This window comes from Aegilops tauschii, chromosome 4, assembly GCF_002575655.3.
Source record: "Aegilops tauschii subsp. strangulata cultivar AL8/78 chromosome 4, Aet v6.0, whole genome shotgun sequence".
NCBI classification, from domain to species: domain Eukaryota; kingdom Viridiplantae; phylum Streptophyta; class Magnoliopsida; order Poales; family Poaceae; genus Aegilops; species Aegilops tauschii.
Genome location: NC_053038.3, coordinates 507,573,756 through 507,593,100, shown reverse-complemented (window position 1 = coordinate 507,593,100; position 19,345 = coordinate 507,573,756). Strand labels below are relative to the sequence as shown.

The 19,345-nt window shown below is 49.0% G+C and overlaps 1 protein-coding gene across 3 annotated transcripts; it reads left to right on the top strand.

The window, feature by feature from the left end:
* Positions 1-13,104: 13,104 nt before the first annotated feature.
* Positions 13,105-18,281, top strand: LOC109770306 (uncharacterized). Of its 3 annotated transcripts, none has more exons than XM_020329021.4 (5): positions 13,105-13,469; positions 14,074-14,839; positions 15,613-16,001; positions 16,822-16,882; positions 17,063-18,281. In XM_020329021.4, exons 2-5 carry the CDS (start codon positions 14,123-14,125, stop codon positions 17,735-17,737), a joined length of 1,842 nt encoding a protein of 613 aa, XP_020184610.1. In that variant the 5' UTR covers positions 13,105-13,469; positions 14,074-14,122; the 3' UTR covers positions 17,738-18,281. The 3 variants fall into 3 exon arrangements, with proteins under 3 accessions (XP_020184610.1, XP_020184605.1, XP_020184619.1); XM_020329016.4 differs by having other exon boundaries at positions 13,273-13,983; XM_020329030.3 differs by having other exon boundaries at positions 13,446-13,667.
* The last annotated feature ends 1,064 nt before the right edge of the window (positions 18,282-19,345 follow it).

The window sequence follows — 19,345 nt, the reverse complement described above, 5'->3', positions numbered from 1 at the left end:
TATTCTTCTTCTTCTCCTCTCTGTTTTGGTTTCATGGTTTCAATCACTGGACGTCACCATGTCTGACTGGAACTGTGAATTGTCAAACGAACGAAATTTGCCGGACGGGTAAAATTAGTCCGGGCGCCGGGAAGAAGTTTCAAACACGTTTTTCCTGCCGTAGAAAATTCAGGCCAGTGAGTCAAGTAATGACGCACGGGATGATAGTTGGTAAAAGTGACTCGAGAGGAGCTTTCCGATTGCCCAACGATCTAGACCTTGACAACGGGGAAATGAAGACTTTTTTGAAAATAAAATGAGAAAAGAAGAGGACTTTGATTTGTTGCTTCTGGAAATCTGGGATACTTTTCAGCCTGGGAAAGGCCAGCGTATCACGAGAGGATGGCTGCTAAAATGATCTGGATGATGTTCTTTTTCTTTAGCGAACCGATCTGGATGATGTGCTCCCCGGGGGCATTAGAGAGACTAGCTAGTTGCCCGTCGTTGCAACGGGGCAAATATATTTTAGTAATTCAGTAGTATCAATTACGAGTGTCTCAACGTAAGTGCATTTTTTCTCTATGGTTTGTCCCACATCATTGTCGTAAGTAAGATCGTGTGGCAGAACATGAAAATGGTGGAAACTAATTCACATAAATGACACTTTCCCTAAATTAAGGTGATTCTCGTTTGAGGCATTTAACCACACTACGCATGCTGTAGTCAAAATCGGAAGAAATTTTTTATTACTATTCATAATTAACGTGATCCTTCCGTCCAAGGCTAAATGATATTTTTCATAAATTAAATGATGCCATTTTTTGTTTTAAGGTGATGAGTAGGATAAGGAAAAAAATATCGATTTGGTATTTCAACTTGCTATATATACATTAGTTTTTGTTTTGCATCAGTTGAGATTACCAAACAAATATACAGAAAACCAAGTAAAGATGGTGCGTGGAAAGAAAAAACCCGAAGATTCTGTCATAATCGAAAAAGAAGCCCAAATGTGCTAGCCCAAGCCTGAATGGCCCGCATATCCCAACTGTGTGCTAGCCTAAGTTTGATTGCCTTGTGATCATAGGAATGGGGAGCAACTAACTGACGGGTACCCCTCGGGAGGGAGGGGGGTTCCTACAAGACAATATGGGTAATAGATAAGTTTTTTTTACATGATGGGTAATAGAGAAGTGGATCATCCTATTTCCCGCCTGCACACGACAAATAGAGAAGGCTTCGTTGAAGAAAGGGCAAACGGGCCGGCCCTCTCTGCCCACGAGTGGTTTTTTTTCTTCGGTTTGTAGTAAGTTTTTAACCCGAAAAACCGAATGTTGTTTCTTAGGAGATAGATTTTAAAAACCTAGTAAAATTTTAAAAATATTTTAGGAAATTGTTCAGTATGTGTTTTATAAAAAAGTTAACTGTATATTAAAAAATGCTCATTGTGTACAAAAAAGTATTTATCATATAATTAAATAAGAGCATTGCATATTAAAAAAGGGGCAACGTATACAACAAAAAAAAATGCTCGCAACGCCATCACTCCCGTCGCCTATAGTGCTTGACTACAGGAAAGCGAATTATAGAGCTAGCCCAAGCAATCATAACGCGTCTATGACGCTCAAACAAAAATATGTAGGGGGCTTTTGTGTTTATTCATCAGGCTTTTTTTCACGAACAACAAAAAAAATGTATCGCTCAAACAAAAATATATACGGCTTTTGGTTTTTTTCATCATGCATTTTTTCTCCAACAGCAACAATTAATTTGTATCGCTCAAGTTTATAACAGAAAAACAAGAAAAAGGAAAACCACTAAAAGCAAAAACCCCAGTTCAGGAAGACAGGAACCCCTTAGATGCTTCCAAAATTGGTTAGGAACCTTCAAGACGATTCCTAAATCTAGTCGTCATCTCTCCTATCGGTTCGGCGCTTGCTGCACTTCAGTTCCTAAAGGGCCGGTCCATCTTCTGTGCTAGCGACTGATCGGAGTTTGAACGCTCGCAGTGAGCGATACATATCATTCCGTGTTAATCAATCGTAGCTTCGATCGTCTTGAAGGAAAAAAGGTTTCGCCAATAGGAGACCATAACTTTTTTTTTTGGAAAAAACAGATAGTAAATAATGTGGATGCCCAACACTAGATAAGCCTAGCTTTTTCTCTATCCTCAAAAAATAAGCTAACTTCTCTCTAAAAAACAGACAAGCTAGCTGATATGACACACTAGCATATGAAGAACGGAACTGTCTCGGCACGAAGCGTCAAACATACTCTCCTAAAACTGTGTATAGATGAAGAAAGAATCACTTCCACCAGCAAAACGCCAATCAAGAGCAACTTCATATGTTATGTCCTCAAACTTTATTCTAAGACTCAATCATACGGCTTATCCAAATATCATTTGCCTTAGCCTTTTCGGTATGTGCAATCACTCCATCGTACTCAAAGGAAATGTATGGGAGAATGGAGAGGATTTATGCTGGGTGTCATGTCTCATGACCGGAATGCAATATGTGATAGGAATGTGAAGTCTATGGACAAAACTCTACAGCAAAAAGGAGACAAGGAGTGCTAGCCATTTGATCGACAGGTCAAAAAAATTTGAGGAGGAGAAAGATCAATGACTAAGACAATATTGAATGCACAAGGAGATAATTCACACTGATACTCCAGGAAGAAATTTCACGCAAATATGAAAGGAAACAATTTCAATTCAACCAGCAATTTTATGAGTATACTTTAATATCCCCGTTTGAGCACCAGAACCTGTTGGGATTTAACTGTACTTCATACAAACTTAGGGTCATGACCAAGAGACCTTTTACGGTGCATCAGATCAATATTGGCCGTTCATTTTTTTGTTTGGACGGTCTAGATATGAAAATATTATTGCAGATTTTGGGTAGTATATTTTGCGATCAGGGGCAGTTTTGGTAGTTCCGCATGCCCCGTAGCCGTCCGTCACGGCATTGCGCGCCGCTGAGATGGAGGAGTTCGACATATCTCGTAACCACGTCTCGGGCTCCTCATCCATCTAGTTCCGGGGTCCTCTTCGGCGGAAAAAAATTATATGAGACCTGGTCTTATAGAATTCTTTTCCCTCTTTATCCAACGCTGGTGGCTGGGATCTACGGTTGATTCTCCTCCTCGTAGGCAGCACACAGCCGCCGGAGAAGCCCGTTCGAAAATGAAGTGCTGGCGTTCGAAAGAGATTAGTGATTGGTGGCTCCTATCTGTTGCTAAACATTGCTAATCTTCTGGCCTCTCTAATCACCCCAGGGACGGAGCTCATGTATAGAGGTTGGATGCAACTGGCACCAATGAATCTCGTGTAACGAAGAAGCATCCCCTGTAAAATTCGTTCATGAATGACCCCAAAAATCCATACGTTCAGGTGATGGAATGCACAAATCAATTGTAAACTCACCTACAATCAAAGCTTTGTTGCCTGTGTCACTATGTGTGTTACGGAAAAACAGCCCATTATATACACGGTTTCAATCCAATCACTTCATTTTCTTCTTTCTCGGCCTATCGCCCGGCCTCCAACCTAGACATTTCTGAAGTATTACTGTGCTACCTAAAATGCAAATGCAATATGTACTTTTCCCCATGTTATTAATGTATGCAGGTTTGCAAGTTGTTCATTCAGGAAGACCTCCTCAACAAATACACTGAACTGCATAGACACCAAAGCAACTTTATCATCTCTGTCCAAAACTTCAGGTTCTGAGAAATCTTGGTTTTCAAATAACCTTATTAAGTTCTTCTAAGAAGTAACACGTTTCCCACAATATCAAACTCATAATCTGAGGTGGTGGCAAAGCATTATAGTCACAGTACAAACACTTGGACGCCATCATAATTTATTTCTGTTGTCATACACACTACTATTCGATGGTAGGAAAAATGAGAAGATCTAGAAACCTCACACACACTACTAATCCAGCATCCACACGGACACAAATCCAGCAGACCTTTTGGAATTCATACTGCGTGCACAGCGAGCATCCACACGCACACAGATCCAGCAGCCCTTTTCATGCATATAGCTATGGCGTTTGGGGAGCATCAGAGGCAACGTACTCATGGAGGGATCTCCACCACGACCCGCGGAGGAACCGTTCTCCGGCGCCGTCTGAACATCGTGCGACTGAGAGAGGGCCGCCGGGCGGCGCGGGGCAGCTGCACCGTTGAAGATCTTGGGGCCCCGTCCAATATACTGCGGCGGCGACGGCAGGGCGGGAGAAGGAGCGGCCGCCCCTGTGCGACTCGTGAAGGGCGGGAGAAGGAGCGGCCGCCCCTGTGCGACTCAGGCGACAGCCGCCGGGCAACTAGGCGGCGGCAGAAAATGAAGAACTCGGTGAGAATGAGAAGGCCCAGGCCCCACCCGGTAGCCTCTCGGAGGGGGGGGGGGCAAATGATCCAATGGAGAAGTAAAGTGGGGCAAAAGATCCAATTTCTCTCGGAAGGGCAACCTACGAACTAAAGATAGGGACAATTCTTTTTTCCGGGTGTGATTACTTACGTTATTAGTGATTACAATTACTCATATTATTAATCAATAAAATTATTATTAAAAAAAGGACTAATCTACCCTAACAGCCAATTACCAAAATGTCCTCAAGAAAAAAAATCAGGGATCAATAATGACCGTTGGATCAATTATATACTACCCACTATTTACAGGAGTATGATGCACCGTAAAAAGTCTCCATGACCAATCCTCCATTGGCTAATTAGGGAGCAAATGACGCCCCAAGGCACCCTTCTTGTTTGATCGGCTCCCTCTTCTCCCACTCGATCGTCATCTTATAGACTCGCTCCTCCCTACTCGTATTACCGCCACTAACCTCAACCTGCCGCCACTGGCAGCATGCATGACAATTCCCCAATCAACCCATCTCTCTAAAGCCCAAGGGTATCAGTGTTTATGTCTGGCACCCGCAAGTTTTAGGATGGCTCCGCAATAAAATCCCCACTCAACTCTCTTCTTCATTCTTCATCTCTATTTCTTCCTCCTCCACATCTAGCCCCAATCAGTGGCGAACGGGCATCCGATGCCACAGAACGTTCACCCCAAGGGTCAGCGAGCTAACATTGTTTAGTTAGTTTTCGTACAGTAGTCTCTACACTTGTTTTTTTTTTTGAAACGCAGTTCCTTAGGGCCCGATTCATTAAGAAGAAGAGAGTTGCCCGGTTAATCAATGGAGAGCCGGGCGAAAACCGTTACAACACGCCCCCAAAAGGGCAACATCAACCCATGCCGACCCCGGGGCTGCGCACCAGGCGAGCTGACGCCTCCGTTCAATCCAAAGCTGACACTCTACATCCAGAACCGAAGCCGCCGCTCCGGCGTCCACACCGACCCCAAGGCCACGCACCAGGCGAGCCGCCACCCCTGCTGCCCGAGCGACCGGAGCCAACACCTTACAACCATGTCCGAAGCCGCCTCTCCGACGTACATACGTCTCTACACTTGCCATGTTTCTTTGATTGTTTACAAGGAGTATAACATTAGCCGCCATCAACCCACCTGTATGGGTGGATCCACAAAAGCCGTCATTGGATTGACACATGCTTTAGAAATAATGTATATTTTTTCATCTCAGCACTTTTTTTAGCCGTCCGTGAACCGATAAGGGGATGTATGGATCCTTGAGAAGGGGCCTGAGGAGAAATTTGTTTGGTTCCACACTTGGTTCAAAAAATGAGAAGTACGCCATGCTAATATGAGAGAGGCGTTTTGGAGGCATTTATTTTTCAAAAAATCAAATTCAAAATTTTATGGTTCAAAAAATTCTGAAAACAAATATGCGTGTATGTAAGGATGTAACCCACATGTGTGTAAAAATTCATGATGAAATACCTTGAGTTGCGACCTGTATAAAGAAGACAAATTCATGGCTTGGAAGCATGAATAGTATCATGAGCTAAACAGCTACATATTTGTCTTGTTTGCACAGCCCTCATTTCAATGTATTTTGAACTGAAAATTTACACACATGTGTGTTATGCCTTCATCTATATCTGTATTTTTTTGCAGAATTTTTTGAAATATAAAAATATGAATTTTGATGAAATTTCAAATTTGAACTTGGAGGCCTCACTGGAGGCCGAGCTCCAAAAGTGATTTCCGTGCTAATATGCAGTACATAGATTTCTCCTAAATAAAATCTATACGAAGATAGAAACAAAGAACAGAGCATCAAATATCCCGTCGGCAGGCAGCGCTGTCGGAGGAGCGGCGAGAAACGTGACCGAAGTGCGTCCTCACGCACCAGACCACCACCAACCGCTCCCTCATTGGCCGCTGTCCACTCTTGTGGCCGAGGCAGCAGTTGACGATCATCAAGATGGGGGACAGTACAAGCACATCCTCCCCAATCAAGTCCAAGCATCTGCCGTCCATCCAGGTTCTAGTAGTACACGCGCGAAAGGAGCGTCCCGTCGCGTGTTCCCCGTGCACGGCGCACGCGTCATGGGGGCCGGCATGTGAGGCCGCTTTCGCTGCTCCTGCGCCGGGTGAACGGGGCCGCTGCCCCTGCCGCCGCGGGCGGGCTCGCCGACGGACGGCGACGGCGACGGCTCGCCCGCCGTCGACGTACCGAAACTTGCACCGCAGAAAGTAGAAACTGGATCGATCGAGCCGGCCGTGTGGTTCGAGTGGCACGCGGTGAACAGTCCGGTTCATCGTACCGTGAGATAATTTAGGGGTAGCAGCAGCTCGTTTCTAGGGCGAATTTCAGCTGGTCTGTTTCAGATGGAACTGGAGCTGTGGAGCTGCAGTGGATCATGTCAGGACGGGCTTGGGCAAGCGAGCACGCACCCGTCGTTCGCCGTCGGCGCGGCGCCGACGTGGAGGCGCAGCCGCCGTGGGCTCTTTGTGCAGAAAGGTCATGAGGTGCGCGCGCGTACTACGTCGCCGCGGTCATGGATCAAGCCATCAAGCGCGAATCTCAGGGATGGAGAGACAGATGAGATGATGACCTGCCGCCCTACGTCGCTGTAGCAGCAGTAAAACCGGCGTTGATTGTCCAGTCACCCTGATCTGATCTGATCGACCAGGTCTCCAAGACACGTACAGCCGTGGAGTCGAGACACAGATTGCGGCGACAGCTGGGATCAAGTTGCGGCAGCTAGCCAAGCCAGCGACGGTCCGTCCACTCCGACGACGGCGGCGTCGAGCTTAATTGCGACGACTTTGCTTGCCACGGCAGCAGCAGCATTCGGTGGATACACTTCAGCCGAGACTGACGGGCCACGAATCTCCGGTCGATCGGCTCCGTTCCAACGCGCAACGCGATAGTTTGTGCGCGCTCAGAGTCGCGGCGGATTCCTCCTCCCCTCGCCCGGTTAATTGGCGGGAAAATGACGCGCGCGGGCGCGTGTAAACGTGCGACCCGGCGCGCGCTCCAGTTCGCGTCGCGGGTCCCGCTCGCGCTCTCCGGTTCACGAAGGGCCCGGGAACACAATCATGGGCGGCAAAGCTTCGTGCGTGCTTCCACCGATGGTCGATCGAGCGGGCGCGATCTCGTCGCCTCCCGTCTTGTTGGAGCCTATCGATTGTTGGCTCGCTGCGTAGACCAGCGCGCAGTCGAGCGGCAATAACGCCAGTACAACTTGTTTCAAAAAAATAACGCCAGTAGAAAATTCAGCGGTGTCAGTTACTCAAGTGCTGACGATTTTGGAAGAAAAACAGTGGGAGACCGAAGACTCCTCTCCACTGGAATACTACTACCGTACTGATCACAGTGACTTGGTATACCGTGCACGTACGTGCGTGCGCTGCCTGTAGGTACACCTCTGGTACCGTGGAAGAAAGGAAGTACCAGTCGGCTAGTGGTGGTGGTGGTTACTGTAGCGAAGACAATCCGTCGTGTTCCAGGCAACGTGGCCGTGGTACACGCCCGCATATATCCACGAGCACAGTGCGTACCATCCTTTCCTATCACGTCAAAGTACATGCACAGTGAGTGGTAGAGGCCGCGCACTGTGCGCACGTACAGTACTACACCTTCTTGGGTACTACCACATGTCGCACCAGCTGTTCGTTCGGGACACCGGAACCCAACAAGGCAAGGGCAGGGGGCACGTACGTACGTGTCGCTGGCCCAGCTCCGGGCCCACCGGCTCATGGCCGTGGGAGCTGCAGAGCGTACGTACAAGCAAAAGAGGACATGTGCAGGAAGACAGAGGGCTAACGGTATGTACAGTGACCGTCAGATAAAAATTTCACTGTGTTCTGAAAAATCGTTATGTTGGAGAGAGGGGAATGCTGACGCAACCATGACGTGAATCCGATGGAGGGTCGGGCCAGGGAGGTCACGTAAGCTACCGCAGTGCAGAGTTTTTGTATGAGCGTGAGAGAGGAATGGCGTGATATGATATGATTTGATGGCACTACGGGCAAAAGGTTTGTGGAGAGAGTGACGGGGTAGATCGACTAAACTACTGTTTTTTTTTGAGACATGATCGACTAAACTACTACTACTAGAGATTGAGAAGATTGGAGGTGGACGTTAACCTATTTTTTATCCAAGATCATAAAGAACAAATTTTACGAGGACAGTCATATATACTTGCCCTTATATTAGAAAAAAAACGGTTCTTCTTCTAAAAAACATAGAATCCCGACAAGACGTCCGATTACATGTGACGGGATTGTATCCCGTAAGTGACTGGTTGTTGGTGATGACGATGTTAACTATTACCTCAATCCTGGTTTATTACTCCCTTTGTATTTGGGATGATAATTTGACCATGATTTTAGCTAATAAAATACATTATACATAATAACATAAATAATATCATGAGAAACTGTGTTTAAATACAAATCCAATGGTATATTTTTCGATGACATGCATTAACATTTGTTAGTAAAATCTATGATCAAAATTTGACGTAAAATACGAAAGAGACCAAGAAACCAGGACGGAGGTAGTACTGCTCACATTACACCTATAGCTACCATGACCCACACTTCCGCGCCAATGAAGGAGCCCCAACTATTCACTTCACTTCCGCAAGTCGACCTCATAGGCGTAAGATCTAATGTATGCCGGTTATGGTGTGCGAAAAGTACATGTACAGGATATCATGGCCCTTGTTTCAACACCTAGACAAAGAGAGTTTTATGGTGCATCAAATTATTGGATTTAATGTGTAGTAGTTTGGCACGAAGCCAACTTGATTATTTTCCACTAGACTAGTGTGGGTGGATTTATCCTTTCATGTGAATTCAAATTATCACGGGCGCAGATGTAGGCCTCCCTCCTCCAAGACGTGTGTGGCTAGCCATCGACCGCCACCAGGTCCTCCACCGCACAATAGAGCGCCTCTCCACCATCCCCATGCTGCCTCCCTTCATCCACCGTTGGCCCGCCTTCGCTAGCCGTACACCCTTGCCTCTTGACAAACACTAGTGGTTGGGGCGCCACCCTCTGGCGCCGCTTGAGAGAAAGTTGTGTGAATGTTTCCATTAAAAAAAAATACATAGAGTCATAGCCTCCATCTAAAAAAACATCTCGAAAAAAACCCTCACCTTCATCTAAAAAAGGAAAAAAAATTACCACTGCAGTGCATAACCCTCCATTTAAAAATTACCAGAGATCCTAGCTTCATTTAAAAAGTAAAAATACATTTGAAAAATAATCCACACCTTCATCTAAAAAAAATTCTAAAAGATTTATCACCGCGACCAACCAGCTTGCGCCATGTGGCATAGCTAGTTGGCCGCCCTTGATGCGTAGCTTAATGTGTTTAATATTGATTGCTAATATGAGAAGAACTTCAATGGGCTTGTGATCCGCCTCGCCTCGCTTGAAAAGTACTCCCTCCGTTCCTAAATATAAGTCTTTTAAGAGATTTCACTATAAACTAGATACAGATGTATATAGACATGTTTTAGAGTGTAGATTCACTCATTTTGCTCCGTATGTAGTCCATAGTGGAATATCTAAAAAAACTTATATTTAGGAACGGAGGGAGTACTAACGTTTTGGCTAGCTTGACCTTTTGATTATTATGGGATTTACAGCAACATTGATCGATGTCTTGAGGAGGTCGATATGCTCACAAGCAAAACCGATTGAGAATTTGTAGCAGCAGGCCAACTGCTCTGTAAGGATCAACGAATGGTTGGATCGATCCTAGAATTGCAATCTACTCTCTTCAGCTTGATTTTGGTGGAAACAGGTGAAGGATTTATGATAATTAACTACCCAAAGGGTCCTTGAGGCCTGAATATACTACTAGAATTCTTCCGTATTATTGCCTAATCTAGACCATTGGTTGAAAAAAGAAACGACCCTAAATAACTTGATGTGCTATGAAAGGATTCTACACCATGCTGTTGGACACTACAACATGTGTGAGAAGGAGGTCCCTGTCGCAAGAGTAGCGGGGATGTCTGAAGCAAATGGTTGAAATGAGACAACATAATTAAAATGAAAATAAATCCAAATCATAAATCGAGAGGTGGGAGGATTGTAGCATGTCATATGAACAATTGTTTTGGTACTTCGCCTACAGATTAGTGGCTAGCTAGCTTGCAATTCAGTTTGTGGACACAATGGAGAATGAGGCCTGGCCGTGGCATCAAAGATGTTGACAAGGCGACCTTCTAGTAGAGGACGAAGGATGCTCCAAGAGCAGGGAGGAACACATGGAAAGTAATGTCGGCGAGCGAGCATTCGAAGTGGAATAGACCGTACGAGCATTGTTTTGTGTTGCTAGAGACACTATGGTTGTCTCAACATAAGTGTAGATACGGTTTGTCAAATGGCACTACATACAGTGGTATCAACCATGGGCTCAACCTTAATGTTGCGGCTACTATCGTCAGCCGTTGCAACATGATGGCAGGGAGGCCGCCAAGAGAACCGCCGATGAGCGAGGGGTAGGGGAGCCATGATACATACAATACAAATGTAAGAGAGATAGGGGGGGGGGGGGGGTAGAGGGAGAGAATAGCGGATGGGAAGGGGGTGTGGCAGCAACGTAGAGAGAGAGAGAGAGAGAGTCACTAGGGGACATATATTTTAGGTTGAGGTTGATGGGCCTTCGGTCGAAAAAAATGGTAGTAATGGGCACATATTCGGAATATTACGAGGTTGAATATGTATTTGAGTCCAATGTTTCGCAGTTGTAATGGCACATCAATGATGGCATGTTTCGTTAGCAGAATATCTATTAGAGTCATCAATGTCATTTTTCTTCCTTTTGCGAACAAAACTTCTGATCTATACATTCACTGTCAAGGTAGTACAAAGAACACTAGAAGTAAAAATTATATCCAGGTATGTAGACCACCTAGCGACGACTACAAACACTGAGCGAGCCGAAGGCGCGCCGTCGTCATTGCCCCTCCATCACTGAAGCCGGGCAAACCTTGTTATAGTAGACAGTCGGGAAGTCATCGTGCTAAGGTCTCAAAGGACCAGCGTAGCAGAACAACAACCACCGCCGATGAAGAAAGGCGTAGATCGAAAAGATTCAACCTGTAGACACACGAACATAGATGAGCGAAGATTGGATCCAAGCGGATCCACGGAAGACAAAAGCCGACCGAATCCCGCGAGATCAGCCGGGGAGAAACCTCCACACGCCCTCCGATGGCGCTAGAAGCACCACCAGACGGGGATAAGCGGGGAGAACTTTATTCCATCTTCAAGAAGCTGCCACCGCCTCGCCTTCGTGAGGACACAAACCCTACCAAACTCAAGAAAAATACCTAAAAGCGGAGCCTTCCACGGCCACAGGAGACGAGGTAGGCCGATGGCTGCACGGCTGAAGGCAGTGGAAGCCCTAGCGTTAGGTGCGTTGGGAGCATGAGGAGCGAAGGCTGTATATAATTTTTTTTTTATGAATGTTAGTTCTCGGCTGTCCTGATAGTGTAAGTATTATCAGTGACGGTCGACCTAACCAGCCATCTGTAGACCCCCCCCCCCCCCCCCCCCCCCCCGGTAACAATGTTTTCGTTGGTAATCGGCACCCAAAGTCCTGTAAAAACTCGCTAATTTTGTAACATCACCGGCAATCCAATATATGAATTATATGCCAGGTTACGCATGCGCAATTAGCTAATGTAATACAGTATATCGATAAATGATTAGTCCTAAGGTACACCATATGAAGTCAGAAAAAAAATGAAGTTTTCTAAAAAAAGCAGAAAATAGAAGCGTATGGGAAAAAAAAGGAAAATCAAGAAAGTCGCATGCAATTGGTCCCACAGATAGGCACGGTCCCAGCGGTCTTTTCAGTAGGCTGTTTTAATTGCAATTAGTTGAAAGGTGTGGACCACTCTTTCCCCACTTGGCGCCAGGACCTACTTCAGGATTTTTTTGAAACTTTAAATATGAGTTGTGATTTTTTCAAAACAAAAAGAGCACCATGGAGCTCGGGCCCTAACATGCATTTCCGATACTACTATATTCTGCACTTCTCTGATCCATATTAGTCGCACACTTAGCAAGTTGTACTAAGTGTGCGACAAATAATATGAGGCCGTACTAAATGTGCGACAATTAATATAGATCGGAGGGAGTAGTACATTTCCGCCCCCTTTCAGTTGTGTCATCCGGGATATGAAAATACCACATATACTTCCTATATATGAAATGAACCATCATTTTTCATGCGTAGAAATGTAGAATCATATGTTGCATCCCTCCCGTGGGGATCATTTTCCATGCGTAGAAATGCAGAATCATCTGTTGCATCCCTCCTGTGGGGACATCGATCAACTTCAACAAATGTATCACATGCTAGAGTGAGCCATTTATGTATGCAAAAAGTGCTTCCATCCCATAGCATGCATCATTAGTCCACTAGAAGAAAACGTTGCCCAAAAGGAAGCCCATTAGATATTTAAAGGAAACGAGTCCCCATTACACGAACGTAGGCAGGAAAATGAAGAGCACTACTTGACCAATGACAAAAAGAGTAATCAGCATAATTACCAGCATGAGCAGACCTGATTACCTCACATATTACCCCCTTCCATCCAAATTAATTGATGCAGGCTCTATGCAATGTAGGAAGTACCAAGAATAACCCTAGACCACCCGAGTCCTGGCTAGCTAGTAGTATATCTCCTGTGAACTTGGCCGATCGGAGGAGTTTAAGCCACACGTATACATACACTGTGCACCGAAAGAGGCCGGTCTAACTAGTCTCACATCGATCCGTCCACACACACAGAAGAAGATTATATCCACCATCTCCAAAACCTGGTAGCTAGCACGTACGTTTGCACACTAGCAAATACATACATCCAGATATTTTTGAGATACGGCAGCAGGGCGAGACCGAGAGACAGAGAGAGAGAGAGAGGGAATCTCATATCATATCAGAAGAAGCAAGTAGAGGAAGCAGCAGCTAGCGAGCGGCAGGGCGAGGCGAAAGCTTGACGGGGCAACCACCAGACCACCACCACACACCCCGGCCGGGCCGGTCCAGCCGACGACGACGAAGGGAGCCATAGCCATGTATGCTTTCCGTGCCCCGCCCCACACCTTTTTCCCGTTTCCTCTCTCGCTCGCTCGCCTGCTTTTTCCCGATGAGATCTTTGCTCCGGTTGGCTTCTTTAAGACCACTGCGCGCGTCCTCCACAATCCGCTGCTGGCTTTTCATCCTGTTTTTCCTCCCCTCCAGACCAAAGCGAGATTCTTGCGAGAGCCTGTGAGGTATAGTCTGGTAGTGTGATTTGGTAAAGGGGCCGGGATTGTCTCTTGTCTTGGATAGTTGGATTGGATTGCTACCTGCAACGCATCTTTTTTTGACCTCGTTGCTTTCCTCCTCTTCGTCTACCTTGCTATGGCCTATGGCTAGCCAGTAGCTAGCTCTCTGTGATGTGTGTAGTAGTATTTCTGCTCAGTCCTAGCTAGCCTTGATTAGCTAGCTTGATAGATCAGTGGCGATAGGAGTGACTAATCAACTGGGTGCCGTCTGTTCTTGTTTTTTGGAAAGATTTGGTCGTCCGAGCTAGTTGCTTTGCGCAAAGTGAGCTCATCTCTTTCGATTGGTGTTCCTGCCCTTTTGTCTCGTTTGCTTTTGCTCTGCTGATTGGTTTGGTGGTGTAATTTGCTTCAGTTGTTCCATCGAGCTGGGTGGACCTTTTGGTGGTGTGTAACTCGGGAGGATGGCGCACGATCCCAGCCTGGGCTTCGCGGACTACTTCTCGGCGGCGGACGCGGCGGCGGCGTCGCTCATGCCGCAGATGGATGAGGGCGCGCCGGAGCTGTATGGCCTGCAGTCCGGGATGGAGCTGCTCGGCATGCGCGGCCTGCACGCCGCCGCGATGTCCGGCGCGACGTCCGTCTCTGCGGATGTTCACTGCGACGGGGGAGGAGACGGCCACGATGGCTCCACCATGCGCTTCTTCCTCGAGCAGCAGCAGCAGCAGCATCATCAACATCACCATCCGAGTCAGGCGCCGCTGTCCCTGTCGCTGTGCCGGCCGGAGCAAGTCGCGCAGCTGCACCATCACCATCTCGGCGGCTCGTCTCAGCAGCAGCAGCAGCAGCACGAGGCGTCCGCGGCGTCGTGGATGCTGCCGCACGAGCACGAGGCGGCGACGTACGCGCACGGGCACGGCGCGGCGTGGCCGTTGCGCAGCTCCCGGTTCCTCCTCCCGGCGCAGCAGCTCCTGCAGGGCTACTGCAGCCTCCCGGTCGACATCACGCCCAAGCGCGCCAAGCAGCCCCCGCAGCAGCAGCAGCAGCAGCAAGACGAGGCCGGCGGCGGCGAGGTGTCGTCGTCGTCGACGTCGGGCTGGACCCCGTCGGCGCAGATCCAGGCCATGGAGGCGCTGGAGCTCAAGCGGCTCAAGGACAGGCTCTACGTCATGCTGGAGGAGGTGAGCAGCGAGCTCCGATCGAGCTATAGTTACCTAGCCAATCCAATCATCCAAGCACAGCTCCATGGCTCCACCACAAGCAGTTGCTTGATTGATTACTAATTAGCAGGCAGTGCACTGCAGTGCTGCATGAGATCGAAGTAAAAGGGAATCTGGGATTGGTTACGGGAAAGGTCGTCGTTGCAGGAGCAGGAGTTCCATCATGGTTGCCGGAAGAGTGCACCTGCGGCTAGGGCAGCCGTGGGGCGCTATTCTTGGGCCACACCCTTTGCTTTCGGAAACCTCTATTCCCTTGCCTCGCATAGCCCGGGTCCCCTGCTAGATAGATAGCCCCGCCGGCCATGGCCATGCAGCAACGGCCTCGTCTCCCCCACACCCACACCCTGCCTGCCTGCCATGACTCTGCGACTGCAAGCTTTCTCTGCATACTGCTGCAGTGCAGCACCACCACTTTGCCCATCTCCCTCGGAGAATTCAATGCAAGCATTTCTTACTGTTTACCACACTGCACTGCCACTGCCACTGCCACGGAAAGAGCTGCAGTGCTTGCAGCTGAGTTCTAGCTAGCATGCAGCTCGATCGCACATGTCACGGCACAGCACTGGCAGTTAACCGTTACCCTCTAATTCACTGTTACATTGCCCATCCTAATCAACCAATTTACTGGTCAATTAATCCGCACAAGTTACCACACCGGCAGTTCATTGTTACCGTGTAATTCACTGTTACATTGCCCATCTTAATTTACTGCATTGGTGTATGAGTGGTTGCAGGTGGACCGGAGGTACAGGAGGTACTGCGAGCAGATGAGAGGGCTGGCGGGCGGGTTCGAGGCGGTGGCGGGGGAGCGGGCGGCATCGGGGTACACGGCGGTGGCGGCGCGGACCATCTCGCGGCACTTCCGGAGCCTTAGGGACGGGATCGTAGCGCAACTGCAGGCGGTGCGAAAGGCGCTCGGGGAGAAGGACGTGGCGCCGCCGGGGATGACAAGGGGGGACACGCCGCGGCTCAAGGTGCTGGACCAGTGCATCCGGCAGCAGAAGGCGATGCACCAGAACGGTGGCATGATGATGGACAGCCACCCTTGGCGGCCGCAGCGCGGCCTGCCCGAGCGCGCGGTCACCATCCTCCGGGCATGGCTCTTCGAGCACTTCCTCAACCCGTAAGTAGCAGTACCGCACCAATAGTTGCATCTTTTCGTGCCATGCATTAACCCAACAGTTATGTCATCAGCTCACAAAGTAATTTTATTTCCTTTCAATAATATAGATAACCAGCATAGTAAATTTAACTAGCTAAGCATATATATATAGATCATGTAAATCGATGCAATGTACATTGAGCAAAGTTAAATTTTGCATAGTGTTAAGGACTAGCTAGCACATTGAATTGGTAGTCAGTTAATTAGTTTTCTTAATGGACTTTTCTTCATAAAAGGTTTATATTCTACGTATAGCATAATGTTCATCAGGACCACAATTATGTTGGCATCGCCTGCTCAAATGGCCATGTTGGCATATTGGCCAATGGATGCTATATATACTCAAGCTGTCAAGCATATACCCAATGTCATGTGTGTGTGTGTACGATCGATCCCTACGGACTAGCTAGGGCGTTGGCTTATTCCAATTGGAAACATAAACTAATTGGCCGGTTTTCATCATGCATGTTAATTAGTTGATGAACTACGTGTACCTAGCTAGCTCGTGAGTGATTTTGTATGCACGCACGTAAGCACAAAAGTCTTTTGTGAGAAAAGGATGGCTTAGTTAATCATGGCTAGCTAGCTGGATATGTGACGCATCGATCTTATTGTGTGATGTGTAAATTAACCGGGGAAGTGTGTTTGAGTGGACAAAGCATAAACATAAGTTCTAACCGATTAGCACTAATATACTTGATTCATTTTGTTTCTTAATAGCGCATGCTTTCGTAACATTTTGTGCTCATGTGATCGTACCAAAATGTGTGTATCCCTGCAGGTATCCGAGCGACGTGGACAAGCACATCCTGGCTCGCCAGACGGGCCTCTCACGGAGCCAGGTACGTACGTACACACACTACCCGTGCGTCGCGTGTGGATGGCCCATCTCCATCGTCACGCTTCAATCGGTTGCCATGTCTGGGTCTCGGCGCGTCCGCTAGCGCTGGCCGGACAGAGATTCTTGGTTCTTGGTTACACTTGCACCTCTCGCTACAATGACATGCGCGCGCTGCATGCAGGTGTCCAACTGGTTCATCAACGCGCGGGTGCGGCTGTGGAAGCCCATGGTGGAGGAGATGTACGTGGAGGAGATGAAGGGCGAGCAGCAGGACGATGGCGGCCTGATAAACCCTAACAACCCTAACAGCAGCGGCAGCCACGCCTCCGACGCGCAGGGGCAGCAGGGGGCGGCCGCGGCCGACGAAGGCGAGCGCGTCGGGGCAGACGACCGGAAGCCGACGCGGGCGCAGCTGCACGTCGGCCACGACGCCGGCTCGCTCGCCTCCGTCGTCAACATCGCCGGCGTTCCCGCGCGGATGGAGAGCTTCGGCGTCATGGACGCCGCCCACCACCTCGACTTCGACGCGTACGGCGGGCAGGGCCAGGGAGGATTCGGAGGCGGCGCTGGCGGCGTGTCGCTCACGCTCGGGCTGCAGCAGCACGACACGCACGGCGGCGTCGGCGGTGTGAACATCGCGTTCGGCGCGCCGTCGTCCGCGCAGCACGGCGCGGGCGGGTTCCTGTTCCCGGGCGAGCAGATGGACGGCGTGGGCTTGCATCCGTCCGGCGGCCACGGCCAGAACATCCAGTTCGGCATGGACGGCGCCGCCGAGGGGTCGTCCCACGGCGTGCAGGACCAGCACTACCGGGCGATGAGCGCAGGGTTTCACCTGCTCCGTGACCTCGCCGGGTGATCTGCCGGTCGTCTGCGCGCGACGGCCCGGTGGCAAGCGCTGGTTGCACGGATGCCATCCACGGCGAGGAGACCAACAGCCGTGCCGCAACGGCGCCGGCAGGGGGGGTGGACCTGTACCAGTTTACCTGCACACGCACGCTTCTGCATGCGCGACATTGCTTTCCCCTAAGCTTTTGGTGGTCTTTTTTGCTGCCTGATACGTACGCAGCTCTCCTCACGGTCGATCGGGGCAAGACACGTACGGCTGCCGTCCCCGGCCTAGGGTGACCCTGCTGGAATGGTATGTTGCACATTAATTAGAGTACTGTGCACCAGCGGGGGCGGTGAGTACGTACGTAGCCGGCCGGTGCTACTGATCGTACGCGTAGTTTGGAAGCGGCCGGCCGGGCAGGTGACATGTCGATGTATCGATCGGCCGGCCAGCGGATGATTGTGTAGGGGACCGGAGACTCGCAGCTTATTATTTGTAGGTCGATTGATCAAATTGGTGGATGATTGGCCCGAGATTGATTGGTTATATATGCTTAGAGATCTCTTGTGCTTATGCCCTAGTGACGCTACTTGGATTTGTTCTAGTACAATATATACTCATGCGATCATATATAACTACGTACTGAAGAGTGTGCGTTTGGCTTTAAAATTTGTTCAAAAAAAAAGTGTACTTCTATCTTCCCTCTTGAGCTAGGCTTTCGCCCCGCTTTATAGATAAAGCAAACATCCATACAACCAAGTACCGATAGCAAATAAGATGGCTGGGGCCACACCACAATCACGCCCAACAAAGAAAGAAGAAATATAAAAAGGCCACCGGGTGGCGAACTAAGAAGCCGTCGTATGGGCGGAAAGCCGGCGCGCGAAAGCTAGGAGTGCGTCCATGAGAAGCCCAAGTCGGTCGCGGTCCCGCTGTCTAGCGAGCGGATGCCAGTGCTGCAAGAAGGCAAGAAATTTGAAGAACGAGTCAAAAGCTTGCCGCGGGAAGATCCGCTTAATCACCATTTTATCGTCAGTCATCCAAAGGGTCCACACCATTGCCGCAAAGATAAGCAGGAATAGGGGGCGCTTGCGGCCCACCTGGGTGGCCCTGGATTGCCGGAACTCTGCAAGGTCCCATGCCTCCCAATCCGGCCCGAGGGACTCGCGGACAAAGCTCGAGAGAGCCTGTGCCGCGGTGCAAGAAAACACAATGTGGGTTCCCGTCTCTGGGACATTAAATAGAGGGCATATGCCATCGCCCGGACCGTGTCGCTTAAGAATCTCTGTCCTAGAGGGTAAGCGATCACGCAAAAGCTGCCAAACAAAAATCTTGATCTTGAGGGGCATCGGCGCCTTCCACAATGGGGATAACCACTGTATGACCGGCTGGCGGCAGAGCGCCTGGTATGCAGAGCTAATGGAGAATTCTCCCGAAGGAGAGAGTCTCCAGGAAATGCTGTCAGGAGACTGGGACAACTCTCGAGGGACTACCCTCAAACTCGCCCATTCTCGCACCTCCTCCGACCCAAATGAACGGCGGAACACGATGTTCCACTGCTCATCCAAACCGGCCGCGGAGACCGCAGATGCGGGTCCTCGCATATAGCAAACAACCTAGGAAACCGAACACGAA

Bases quoted from the DNA above. Each gene is read 5' to 3' on its own strand.
- LOC109770306 (XM_020329021.4), top strand. From the start codon at position 14,123: ATGGCGCACGATCCCAGCCTGGGCTTCGCGGACTACTTCTCGGCGGCG. The intron at 14,840-15,612 runs GTGAGCAGCGAG...GAGTGGTTGCAG, and splicing joins TCTACGTCATGCTGGAGGAG to GTGGACCGGAGGTACAGGAG. The intron at 16,883-17,062 runs GTACGTACGTAC...CGCTGCATGCAG, and splicing joins CGGGCCTCTCACGGAGCCAG to GTGTCCAACTGGTTCATCAA.